Source organism: Lacerta agilis, chromosome 1, assembly GCF_009819535.1.
Source record: "Lacerta agilis isolate rLacAgi1 chromosome 1, rLacAgi1.pri, whole genome shotgun sequence".
In the NCBI taxonomy this organism is placed as follows: domain Eukaryota; kingdom Metazoa; phylum Chordata; class Lepidosauria; order Squamata; family Lacertidae; genus Lacerta; species Lacerta agilis.
This window is the reverse complement of record NC_046312.1, coordinates 77,366,871-77,379,944: the sequence shown is the minus strand read 5'-3', so window position 1 is coordinate 77,379,944 and position 13,074 is coordinate 77,366,871. Positions and strand designations below refer to the sequence as shown.

The window sequence follows — 13,074 nt, the reverse complement described above, 5'->3', positions numbered from 1 at the left end:
CTTGCCACGCGCCGGAGGCGCTGACCGCGGGGGCGGGGCACCGCCCCGAGTGTCACCCGCCAGGGCGGTACCCGGGGTGCCCCGCCCCCTTGCTTTGCCACTGCCGGCTTCAAAGTTTTAACAAAATCAAGGGCCATTCCGAAAAGTTGCCCAAAGGCATTGTGCTTCTGGACCTGAGTGAACCCATCAAAGCCTTGTGTTTGTGTTAATATTAAAATGGGTGTCCAGTTCTTATTGCTGTGAAATACAGGTTGAAAACCCAGGTGACACAACCCATTTTGTTTTTATTAATACAGACTTGCATAACAGAATGGTAAATTGTAAAATTATTTAATTACTTAAATAGTAACAAGATAGACTTGAGTCAGGGAAGAAGAAAATGCAGCTTTAAAAAGAATGTTCTAAGGTTTGTACCTAAGGAAACATGAAAAGGTTCCAGGGTAATTATTATCCACCTGATTTGTTAATACAGGATAAAAGATGGTGACTTTAGGATCCTTCCTAATAGATTAAATATGTCTCTGTAGATAAGCCACCACACGTCTGAACATATACCAATCAGCAGTCACCATGGAAACTAATTATTCAATAACAGATTGAATAGCTGTGATCATGCCAATAAAGAATAAAGATTATATTTTTTGTACAATTTAACACATATGCCTCAACATACGTTCACTAATATTCGTACAAACCTCCTGCAGATAGAAACTACACTGAAAACACACAAACTAGCAAAAATAAAAGACAAATAGTATGCATGGTATAAATATAGTATGCAGTTTACACAAGTATATTTAATAGCTTTATCAGTATATCTTGGGGTATCTGCTTTCCATATGGTTGTTGCATGTTTGTCAAGTGTGTGAGAGCCCAGCAGAGAGGAAGATGGGAGACAGAGAGAACACTGTGATGGGCAGCTCAGCCGTGAGTTTATGAAGAACGCCAAGGATTAATTTCTTCGTCTGCTGCAACCCCAAAGGGTGACCTGGGAGATGAGTTCCAAGGTACATTAATGTATCAGTATAATGCACCAGATGACCTGAATTACAGCTAGCAGATGTTTTGTAGTGCATAGTGGTTGGGTTACACCAGTTGACAGTTTCAGTAAAGAGCCATATTAATGGTCAAAAATACATTCACAGGAATGCTCGAGATCCTTGGCTCACTTCTTGTCATCATCATTAGGAAAGAGTCTGTAAGCCAAAAAGTCCATGGACTCCTGAGCCAGCTTGGAGAGGTGGAGGACACCCGTGATCACCAGAGCAATGAGCATGAGCGGCAGCACCACATTCCACACTGTGGCAAGGACATTGTAGCATCTGGCTTTGGAGCCGTAGCGATGGGCAGCTTCCAGGTCACCGGACACCTTCTGATCCCGTGCCTTCAAGAAAGAAAAAGGAAAAGGCACAGAGCATTAGTAAGGCTACACAGAAAGAAAGCGACAGGGAAGGGAAACCCCCTGTGTAGAACAGAACAACACAACTGAGGAGGACAACACCCAAAACTGGAGTCACAAGGTTAGAAGCAACTATGTCAAGACAGCTGGATTTGGTCAGCCTCTTTGGTCTACACAGTGCCTGCAGTCTTAGGGTCAGTCCTCATTCTATTCCCCTGAAGTTCATAAAACAAATTGGGTGGGTGTTGGTTGGCACACGTGACACCATCCAGACGTAGGAATGGTTTACAGAAGCCCACACAAGCTGGTATTGCCTTATAGTGAGCACTTGTTCCTGTGTTCCATACACATCCATTTAGTGCTAGAAGTCCCAAAGTGGCAGCATAAGACACTCCATGCACTTATAGGCCAGTGGATGCTCAGTAGGCCAGTGGGTGCACAAGCTGGAGCTTTCACAGGGACAGAAGTATAGCACATCCTCATTCCAGCTCTCTAGAAGCAGTGACCTATTTTACTTCTGCTATTCACTACATAACGTTGATTCCCAACCCACACCCATCTCTCCAGCCTGGCTTTCCAAACTCCTTTTCCAGGTCTAGAGAGATTCTGGTTACTTACATGTTACTGCTGTTTCTTTCCTGTTATGTTAAAGGTCAACCTAATTCTTTGTAAGTCATTTTGGGTTACCCTGGGCAAGACAAAATGACTAACAATTTAAATAAATACATAAATAATTTTTTTACAATCATTACATCAACCATAAACCAAAGAGAGTGTACAGTAGCTTTCTTATCACTAGATAAATCACTGACTTACCAGTAGTTCCGCATGCGGGAATGTCTTGAAATATTGGTTACAGTAGCCATTGCAATAGCCTATCCCAACTCTTAACCCCATTTCCTCTCTGCAGACTATTAATTACACAATTTAATGAACTATCAACAAATCAGCCTGCGCTGGTAGGAATGGAAGGGACAGCATGACACACCACAAATCGATCCTATCCATTTTATTGTACTCTTGCCCCTGTGCGTCCTTTACAATCTTTGCTCCAGTTCAGGATAGCTACCGGTAACTTCTTTCTTTATTTTGCCGGTGCTTCTCCTGCACCTTTAAATAACAGCCTAGTTCACAATATGCAGTAGCTAAGACTTTCTCCTCCATTAATCTCCATACCAGGAAACATTTCTTTTGAAACATTTTTGGGTGTCACAGCTCTTAAAAGGCATAGTATTCTCCTGAGCAATACAATACTACAAACAATAAGCTATAAAGACTGGTGTACATAGAGGTGAGGAGAATCTGGTTCCTTCCCAAATTTATTTTCTGCAGCTACATACTGGGAAAGTATGTATTGGCCCAGATGACCAATGTCATCTGCACCAAGTGTAATTTTTTTTTCTTTGTTATCCCTGTATTTTGCTCTTTAAACTTTCATGAAAAACATAGGTATCCAAGAATTCAACTCTCCTTCCAGCAGTTTCACACATGACCAGGTTACGGTGCAATGAGTTTGTAGTATTTCCTCGATTACTAGATATTTCTACTTCAATTTCTACTTCTGTTTCCTCTGCTTTTTTTTTTAAGTGCTTCATAATCCAGAGAACAGAGAGAAATGGAAAAATTATTATACCAGACCCACTTGAAATGCATGCTGCAAACCCCTGGGGAAAGCAGTGTTTAAAAACTTAAATTCAGGGTTTCATTCTGGCCTCTTGTTTTTAGAAGAGGAACTATGGAATGGAATTGCTGTGTGAAACAGTAAGAGACAGGCTCTGGAGTTTCACAGCACTCTTCATCATTATGCATAGATATGTCCACTACCCCAAGATAGACTGAAATGCTTTCCTCCTTATCTCTAAGGTTCCATAGCAGATTCTGTGTAACTGATGCCACCAAATACCACAGCTACCCTCTGGGAATTGCTCTCAATCAGAATTCTCTGGAGGGGCCATTCCAGGCAAATACGTAGCCCCAATGCAGGGCCCAAGAGATAAGAACCAGTGGAGAATCTTCCTACCTTGACAGAATAGGCAAGAGCGACAAAGCCAAGGCAACACAGGTTCATGTAGATGGTGTTGAATATGGACCAAATCATATAGTCGCGGGGGACCACCGGAGGCTTGACAGTGATGACCGTTGGAGAAGGTTCCTGCTTATGGGAAGACATGGGCAGGTAGTCTTCACGAGGATAAGAAGTGTCCATGGCTCCAGTTGGAGGAATCACACACCGTTTCCCTGGAGGAATCACACTGTTTCCTAGCAGTGGCAGCCTGTGAGTGGGGGAAGGCAGTGACAGCCGTTTATATAGTGCCCAGCCAAGGCACAGATTCATCTCCATCTATATATAAAATGGGGAAATTGCAGCTTTGGTTTGACTGTGGTTATCAGAAATGCTTTGCCAGGACTGAGAGAACTGTTTGGTTTCCAAGCCTGCCCTCGCTCCCTTAGACAAGGAGTGCTTTTTATAACCCTGTGGTTGGTGTTGGCCCAACGCCCTCAGAGAGCTCCAGCAATTCAGGCACTTGTCTTCAAAGGCAAGTACAGGACAGATACAAACTGGAGCACGACAAGGTGCTACTTACAGGGCAAGTGCTCTCATGTGTGAGGTCATCAGGTAAGGGCAGACAGAGCTAATAAACCTTATCTTGTAGGGGTTTTTACCCCCATCCCTGCAGAAATGTCTCCTGCTTCTTACCCTTCCAGTGTTTTCCCCTTGCACTTGTACGTTACAAGATTTTAAAAGCCAGCTGACATACTCTGGTTTCTCTTCAAATCGTATAAATCTTTTGCCTTTTACTAAAGATTCATGAGTTTTCAACTAATTTTTTGAGGCCTTGCTTTGGCAGGGCTGAAAAACTAAAAAGCAGAAAGCCAGCTGACGTCTGCACTGTGTCTGGTTCAGCCCACCATCTCTGCATTTTACGATCTACCGGTATATTAAACAGATGAGGACTGTTTAATGTAGATTGCAAAATGTAGAAATGGTGGGCTGAACCAGGACGATGCAAAGTGTTTGTGCTCTTGACTTAAAAAATATATTTTAATAAACCACTAAAAGAAAGCACAGGTGTTAAACTATAGAATTTGACCTCACAGGAGGCAGTAATGGATTGCTTTAAAGCAGGATTGGACAAATTCATGGAGAAGGAGGCTACCAATGACTACCATTGATGATAACTATGATCTGCCTCCATGGTCAGAAGCAGTATGCTAGAAACCACGATAGGGCAGAGTGTTCTTGCGCTCTGGTCCTACTTGAGGATTTCCCACAGGCATTTGGGTGGCCACTGTGAGAACAGGATGCTGGGCTGGCTGGGTCATTCGCTTGATCCATCAGGCTCTTCTTACCTTCTTGTTAGTTCTAACTTTGACCTCATCTAGAATTGTGCTTGTCCTGTGCCTAGAAAACACAGGTCCAAGCAATTTCCCAATTCTCCCATGCTTTCTAGACATGGGTCTGAGTGGTTTTGCCCTTGCCCCGCTGCTGGAAATCCTGCTGTTGAGCAATTCATCAGAACAAACCTGAGAAAACCTGATGGATGTTTGCTCTGATTCAGTGGTAAAGATTGGGATTCCCTGGGGTAAAGCGGTGAGGCAAGCAAGTCTGGCTGAACCCTTTGATCAGAGCTGTAGTGCTTGAGGTACAGGTATTTAACTTTCCCCCCTGCACTACTTCCTGGATTCAAATCACTTTCCTGAAGCTGCTATCAGCCCCTGGGAGGATGAAGTGGGGAAAACAACTACAACAGTTGAGCTGCACCCGTGTTTCCTTCCTGTGGGGATAACTTGAGCTTTGCGGGCAATTTAGATGAAGGGATTTGCATTAGAGTATGAAGCCTTAAAGACATTCTCCTCCTACTGCCACTGTTAATAATAACATTAGAACAGTGTACCTGTTTTACAGTTAAGGAATCTCCTGCATTGTAGTCAGTTTGGCTCTATATCACTCCTGTATGGCTGTTAGCACACCGCTGATGTTTGTACTTCTCCTGCTTCTGCTGCTAGTAGAACTTGAAAAAATGTTTGTAACTGTGGTAGCTATTGGATTACCCAACAATAACATAACTGCAAGGGTTATCATACTATGTCACGGTGAATCTGATAGTGAAGTGTGCACACCCCAAAAAGGAAAGGTGGAGAACTGCCCTGTTTCAGATCTCTATGGGCAATAGAACATGCTGGGCTAGAGGAAATACAAAGATGTATGGAAATGGACCAGGAGTCTCCATTACCTGCCTCTCTTTTGCCCAGCACCTCTCTTCCCTCTGTGCACTGGAGTCGATCTCAGTCCAGACACCAATATCACCCACCCTCCATAACAAGCATTCATGCTTATTGTTTAGGACTGTCACCTTATAACTTGGTCCTAAGCTTAAAGGACAAAGATTCTGTAGATTTTTAAATTATTATCAAGGGCAGCTTTTTTCATCCCCGCCTGACTCACTTTGCTTGCCAAAAAAAAAGAAACAAAACCCTTCCCGACAACTATTAAAAGTATACAAGTCCCGTGTCTTTAGAAATTCAGTCAACTGATTTATTTATGAAATTATTTGCTGAGTTGCCCTACAACTGATTTCTGTTTACTGCAGCAAGTGTGATAGTGGCAGGCTTTCCAACACTATTGCAAAGCAGGATAGAACTCACACCTATATCTGTTGCACAGAAGAGGCATTTTCTTTCTTACAGCTATTACAAGTCAATGAGACTTCTCCCTTACTGGTCATCCTATAAAACTCAAAGCTGTATAAACACAGGTCTCTGCTATAAAAGTAGCCTGTGAAAGAAGCTCAAAAGCTTTCAAGTCAAGGTTATGTATATCACTACAGTGTAAATGTTAGAACATCAGGCTCTCCCAGTCTCTTTTCTTTGGCTCCATCATGTGGGTAGAAGAAAAAGCGCAAGAAGTCTAAGCAAAAAGTAGAGGATTTTAAGATTAAACAATGGTATTATGTTACAGGTAGGTAGCCGTGTTGGTCTGCTGTAGTCAAAACAAAATAAAAAAATCCTTCCAGTAGCACCTTAGAGACCAACTAAGTTTGTTCTTGGTATGAGCTTTCGTGTGCATGCACACTTCTTCAGATACAATGGTATTATGGCATGAGATAGACTTTTGAACACCACTTGATCAGATGTGTGAATTGGTTTCCTTATTAGACAGGTGGGGGGTTTCTGGGGTTTTTCCTGTTGTTATTCTTATGTGTTTCACAGTGAAAATGTATAGATAGGATTTGATTGCTTGAGTTGTTGAGGAACCCATTAGAATGCATGTTTTCCTCTTTTAAACACTACAGAAATGCTTTTATTTATTTAGGCCATCATAGGAGCATCTATCAACTTTCAAGATGTAGGTAATCTGTTTTACAGAGTCCTATCTTTTTAACTTAGGCATCCTTCAACATGGTGCCAGCAAGACTCTCACTGTCCACCACTGATACCCAAGTGGCCTGTATAGGTCAGCTTCCATCCTAATCATGCAGGAACCATTTGGGGTGATTATAAAATGGCTATCACATGATGAGGATGGGAGCTTCCCATACAGAGGCACAGCTTCTTTGTACCATCAAATTAAAACAATACAGTGCACCACACAGTAAAAATTACAAATCCAGAACTTGTCAATACCACAATGGCACAAAAACATTGATCGGGGGCATGGATTCTAAAGATTCTTTTATAATGCATTCTCTCCAATACCTCTGTGTCCACAGATGTGTACTGTGATTTGATAGCGATTCTGTTTGGAACACCTGATTAAAAAATTATGAAAATTCATGAGAACATGTTCCTTGGGTCCATGATTTTGTGCCATTGCAGTGCATTTTTGTTCCATGGTGGTGGTAAACAGCTAATCTTTAAATTTTACTGCGCAGTCGGTCGACACCAATGTAAGCTTTAACTTGATAGTGGTTTGCAGGGCATCTTAGGTAATCATACAAGAGGATCACTGTTTTATTTGCTAGATGCTGCTTTTACCTTCTTGCTGTTTTGTGGTGGTGCCCACATCACTTTTTCACAATGCTAAATGCACCCAGGCCCAAAAGATTGAGGAATACTGATTTCTAATCAGAGCAGTATGCAGCTACAGCTGAATGGAGCTGTTAAGTGAACACTGTTAAATAATGAGCAGAATGACCATGATGGTGCTGGGTCCCAAAAGGTTGAATGCCACATTCTACCAACCAAATTCTTAAGACTTAAAAAACTCAAAAGCATTAATCTTTATAGTTGAAAGATGCAACATTAGTTCAATACATAGTTTCACCCTGATAGGGGAATCAAACAAGAACTACCCAAACACTAAATATTTTCAAAATGCAGTGGGGGTCCTAAATGTTTCAGTCCTGAATAGTTTTAACTGTTTTTACCAATAAGAAAACTGTTTCCACAGAATCAAAAGGATATGCCTTTATTTGCAGAGAATTCAACAGAGACTTCGTATTTCAATATATGAAAGCTCTAATACACAATTTAATTGAGAAACTTGTGAAAAAACTGAAAAATGGAACAGAAAGAGTGATGGTTCCCAACAACATCATGAACTAGGAAGGCCACAAATCCAGACTTTAGGACAAAGAAAACATCACTCAAACATTGAGACAGGTATTGAGAAACACAAACTGGATAAAGAAGTTGAGAATGATCACCCTAACCTTTCATAGTCCTTGTAAACAAGGTGGGATTATAGAGCTGCAAAGAAGAGCATAAACCTTTATATCTTCAGATGTGCCGGATGTCCTGTCTTCTTTAGACTGCCTCATTCCTTGCAGGTGTTAAGAGCAAAGTGGGTATAATCAAAGCAGAAGAAAGTGTAGCCAATGCACACTTACATATAAATGAGCAGAATATCCTTGACACACAAGTTCCAACTTAGCCAGCTTGAATCATTGGTATCTCTGCAGTATTGCTTTCACTGCTCTATGGAAAGGTGGTGGATCAGACGCAACCACGACAACCATACTAATGAAGAATATGATTCCCACTATCAAAGCAACGATATTCAGGTACTTTGCTTTCCTGCCATGCAAAGCTGCACCTTCAGGATCTCCCATGACTTTACAATCCCTTGACTGAAACAGGGGTAGAGAAAAAATATATTTTTAAAAATAAAAATAAAGAAAATTAGCAGTAGAAACATTGTTGCACATGCTTTAAACACCTGGAGGTCAAACGGGCTTTTCATGGTTGTTGTGCAATCATTTCAAACCAAGAACTTCCTGCTCAGTGTTACCACTGCAGCATCCTTGTTAGCAATGAGATAATACTCTTTTTTTCGAATACTCTAGAATGATTTACTTGGCAATTATATTCCAATACACTACCTGCATATTAAAGGTAAAAAGGTAAAAGACCCCTGACAGTTAAGTCCAGTTGCAAATGATTCTGGGGTTGCGGAGCTCATATCGCTTTACTGGCTAAGGGAGCCAGCATTTGCCTGCATACAGTATTTCCGGATCATGTGGCCAGCATGACTAAGCCGCTTCTGGCAAAACCAGAGCAACGCACGGAAATGCTGTTTACCTTCCTGCTGGAGCGGTACCTATTTATCTACTTGCACTTTGACGTACTTTCGAACTGCTAGGTTGGCAGGAGCTGGGACCGAACAATGAGAGCTCACCCCGTCGCGGGGATTCGAACCGCCGACCTTCTGATTGGCAAGCCCTAGGCTCAGTGGTTTAGACCACAGTGCATATTAGAAAGTGCTATTGGGCAAATGGCATTTATACCTTCTATTCTCCACAGTACATTATAATTTGGGGTGAATAAATGAGGCAGCCTTTTTTTGATAGTATAAACATATCTAACTCATTGCCTGTTGGTAATAGGGAGCTTTCACCAAAAAATAACTTTTTGCCCATTTTGCCTAGTTTGGCCCCTTCTCACTGGAGAAGATCTATAATGTATTGAAATATTTTTGGGAGCATCACAGGAAAGGTACAGTACAGATAATATGAAATGTATAAATTATGTGAGGAAAAAGTGTTTTTTAGATTTCATTTCTGGATAAAACTGTTAATATAGTGAGGTAACATTCCTGAAAGAAAACTTTCCCACCCCCCACTTTGTCTGCACAGTTCCTTATAATAACATGGGACTTAAAAAGTGGTTGATACTATATAGCAGGTTACCTGAACGACTGCCTGCTCCTACATCAACTACCTTAATTTAGATAACCTCTTGTGGAACCACACCATACAGAATATCATAGGGAACCCAAAAAGAGGCATTTTCTGCTATTGTTCATGTATTATGCCTTTCCATCTGCCACAAGAGAAGCAGCAGCCAGTCATCAGTTACTTCAGACATCTAGGGCAGTATCCAACTAATGCATCCTATCAGCATAAAGATTTCCATTTGTGACTGTCCACTCCTCTCCCCTTCCCATGCCCACCAATCTGCTCTAGGGAGTCCCACAACCTTCCAGAACAGATTGGGGAGGACACGGATGGGCGGAAGGGGGGGGAGTTCAATTGCACAGTTGTAAACTGTGCTGATGGCACAGGTTAGCTGGACACTGTCCACGCCTTTTTGCTCTGGCTTTCTCTACCTATAAGATCAGACTGTGTTTTCTGTGATTGAATTCCCTAATTCCATTTGTTTTTTGCATTTTTGTTTTAATGTCATTGCTTGAATTTATACTGTACGCCATTGTCGGCCCTTGGTTCATAAACAAAAGCTGGTGGCACTTTGTTCTAAGCCTTCTATGCGCAAGTCTTTTTGTGACATCAATATATATATATACCACCATTTTATACACATGCAATGAAAAGTACATAGGGCACCCATCTTTTCACCTGTTTGCAGCTAAGGTGTGTTAAAAGGCCTCTGACTCCACCCTGCAGCCTAGCAGCGCCTGGTTCCTACCATCAATCAACCCATCCTTAGTTAGATGACATGGGTGAGGGGAATGAAAACTCCCTTGGAAAGTGGGGCGGGGATAGATCAGGGGTCAGCAACTTTTTCAGCAGGGGGCCAGTCCACTGTCCCTCAGAACTTGTGGGGGGCCGGACTATATTTTGAAAAAAATATATGAACAAATTCCTATGCCCCACAAATAACCCAGAGATGCATTTTAAATAAAAGCACACATTCTACTCATGTAAAAACACGCTGATTCCCTGACAGTCCGTGGGCCACATTTAGAAGGCGATTGGGCCGCAACCGGCCCACAGGCCTTAGTTTGGGGGCCCCTGGGATAGATAGAACGTTTTAGTTTAGTGTTAACACTGTTCCGGTAGGGGCCTCTATGACAGCTGTGTGACAGGCAGAAATATAACAGGTTGAGATCCACCCCCCAACCACAGAGGCAATGAGGGGAGAGCTGTTAACGCCAAATGGTGCTAGGAAAGGGAAGGGGTCAGTGGCCCACTCCAAGACCTGAGTGAATGGGGTGAAAGAAAAATGAAGTCTGCCCCAGAAAATGAGAGTAAAGCAAGAAGCGGAGGCAGAAACGCTATCCAGTCCCATGCGGGGGGGGGGACACCCAAGACTGAGGAAGAGCATAAAATAGGAAGCGGGGGGGGGGGGCGGCAAATAACTGGGTTAGTTAGATAATGGCGCTTTCCCGCCCTTTTTTTTCGTGGGTGGGGGGGGAGGGCGGTTTCACCTTGATGGAGAAAATGAGAGCGGCGAAGCCGAGGCAGAAGTGGTTCATGACGGCTAAACTAAACACCGACCAGATGACGAAGTCTTGCGGGGGCTGGACGACGACGCAGCCCACTGGGTAGGGGTAGGGGTTCGCGGGGGGCGGGGTACGGGGCCTGTACGGGTCGTACGGAGCTACTCTGAGGGCAACCGGGGACGACACGGGCTGCATGGCAACGCGGGGCGGCGAGAGCGGGAGGAGGCGGCCGGCCGCTGAGGCGAAATGGGGCGCGGCGGGCGGGGCCCGGGGGCGGGTCCTGATTGGGCGGCGCGTGAGAGGAGCCGCCGCTTTCGATTCTGAGAAAACCGCGAGGAAGGCAAGTGGCCGGCGGCCAGATTTGGTAGGAAACGAAATTCAGATGGGAATGGCAGGCAGGAAGCTGTGGTGCTCCGACGGTTTGCTCCTGAACACGAAGCGTCGGTGGCAGCAACCCCGCTAAAATAATAAACGTTGACAGTTCCTTGAAGCAAGCGGGCGAGCTCAAGTCAGCTGGGGGGGGGGGTGCGTGGTGTGGCGACGACCCTACTTAGGGAAACACCCAGGGTCCGGGGAGCTTTTGGGTAACAAGCAACTAATAAGGCTGTTGCAGGATTTCTCCCAGTCAATAACGACAGCCACGGTTTCTTTCCGAGGAAGGCCAAATTTATTCACCTGCGCAGGGGCTGTAGTGAGAATCATTTCTCAAAGGCTGCGCTCCGATCGCAACAAACAGCTTTGAAAAAGCAGACCTTGTCTCAAGCCTGCCCCCCCCCCCGTCTGCCAAACTGCAAAGAAATTTCATAGTCTTTCCCCCCTCGTTCGCCCAAACTGCATCTGCCAGCCTGCGTGTTTCTTGCCAAGACTGCCGACCTATGCAAGTTTAAAAACAGACACTAGCTAGCTCACCCATTCTGACGGATGCGTGTCAGACTTCCCGGCATAAATGGTTTATACAGCACTTTCTGCTAGTCTCCAGGGTGAGGGTGTTGGGAGAGATAGATTACATTTGGGCCCTTCATCAAGGCTAATAAGTAATAACACTCTCCAGCTCAAGGATGGCCATCCCACGCCTCACTTCTGCCCTCCGTTCTCATGTTAAGAAAGGGGGCATAGGGCCCCCCATAAAATATTTGATGGGCACTGCTATTCAGATAGTGTGGTTGTGATATAGCATGTCCTGACCGGACAGATACTAGAATCAGCAAGGGATACCCACATGATCTGAAGGTGCTGCTGTGCAATGCCAGGTCAATGATGAATAAGACCACTGCCATCCACAACCTGATTGTGAATGAAGGACTTGACTTGGCATGTGTAACAGAGACTAGGTTGGATGAAGCAGATGGGCCTGCCCTTGCCGCTGCTTGTCCACCAGGTTTCTCTTACGCACAGCAATCCAGGCCTTGTGGGCAGGGAGGGGGGTTGCAGTGATTTTTAGGAAGTCATTAGTTTGCACCAGGCATCCTGTTGGGAAGACCCAGTTCTCTGAGTGCATGTGTTGGAAGTTGGGCAATAGGGTCAGTCAGACGCGTAGCTAGCCGCCGGGCTGCCGGGGGCGGCAAGCCAAGCGACACCCATGGGGGCGGGGCGTCGCTCCGTGCGCATGACGTCATAACGCATGCACACGGAACGACGCCCCGCCCCTCTCCCGCTGCGCTCCGTGAGCGGAGCCGTCCCGGGGAAAGGAGAGGGGCCAGCCCCTGTCCTTCCCCCCCCCCCCGGGCTCCGCTCCCTGAGCACAGCGGGCAGGGAGCGGAGCGCCGAAAAAAGCCGCTGAAATTTTATTCTAGGTTTCTTCCCCTGCCAGATAAATTTAGATAAGTCCTTTTGCCATCTTCTAAAACAATCCAACTTATCTATAATCGGTATCACTTGGAATAGAAACAACATCTCAATGTTTTAGGTTTTAAACCAAGAAGAAAGCAATTGATACAGAATAAGGTAGGCATACTTTTATTTGCTCAGAATTCACCCCAGACTTCATGTTTCAATACAGAAAAGCTGCAGTACACATCTTGAGCGAGAAACCTGTTGAACTGGAAAAGTCCAT

The 13,074-nt window shown here is 44.3% G+C and overlaps 2 protein-coding genes and 1 pseudogene across 2 annotated transcripts; 1 reads left to right on the top strand and 2 right to left on the bottom strand.

The window, feature by feature from the left end:
- Positions 1-341: 341 nt before the first annotated feature.
- On the bottom strand, positions 342-4,156 carry LOC117050736 (interferon-induced transmembrane protein 5-like). The gene is made up of 2 exons (XM_033156529.1): positions 3,420-4,156; positions 342-1,384 (listed from the first exon to the last, which is right to left on the bottom strand). The coding sequence occupies exons 1-2, from the start codon at positions 3,738-3,740 to the stop codon at positions 1,166-1,168; spliced, it is 540 nt and encodes a 179-aa protein (XP_033012420.1). The 5' UTR covers positions 3,741-4,156; the 3' UTR covers positions 342-1,165.
- On the top strand, positions 4,155-4,252 carry LOC117061709 (annotated as a pseudogene).
- A 3,540-nt stretch (positions 4,253-7,792) lies between these two features.
- Positions 7,793-11,245, bottom strand: LOC117050711 (dispanin subfamily A member 2b-like). The gene is made up of 2 exons (XM_033156493.1): positions 11,007-11,245; positions 7,793-8,469 (listed from the first exon to the last, which is right to left on the bottom strand). Exons 1-2 carry the CDS (start codon positions 11,214-11,216, stop codon positions 8,284-8,286), a joined length of 396 nt encoding a protein of 131 aa, XP_033012384.1. The 5' UTR covers positions 11,217-11,245; the 3' UTR covers positions 7,793-8,283.
- Positions 11,246-13,074: the final 1,829 nt, after the last annotated feature.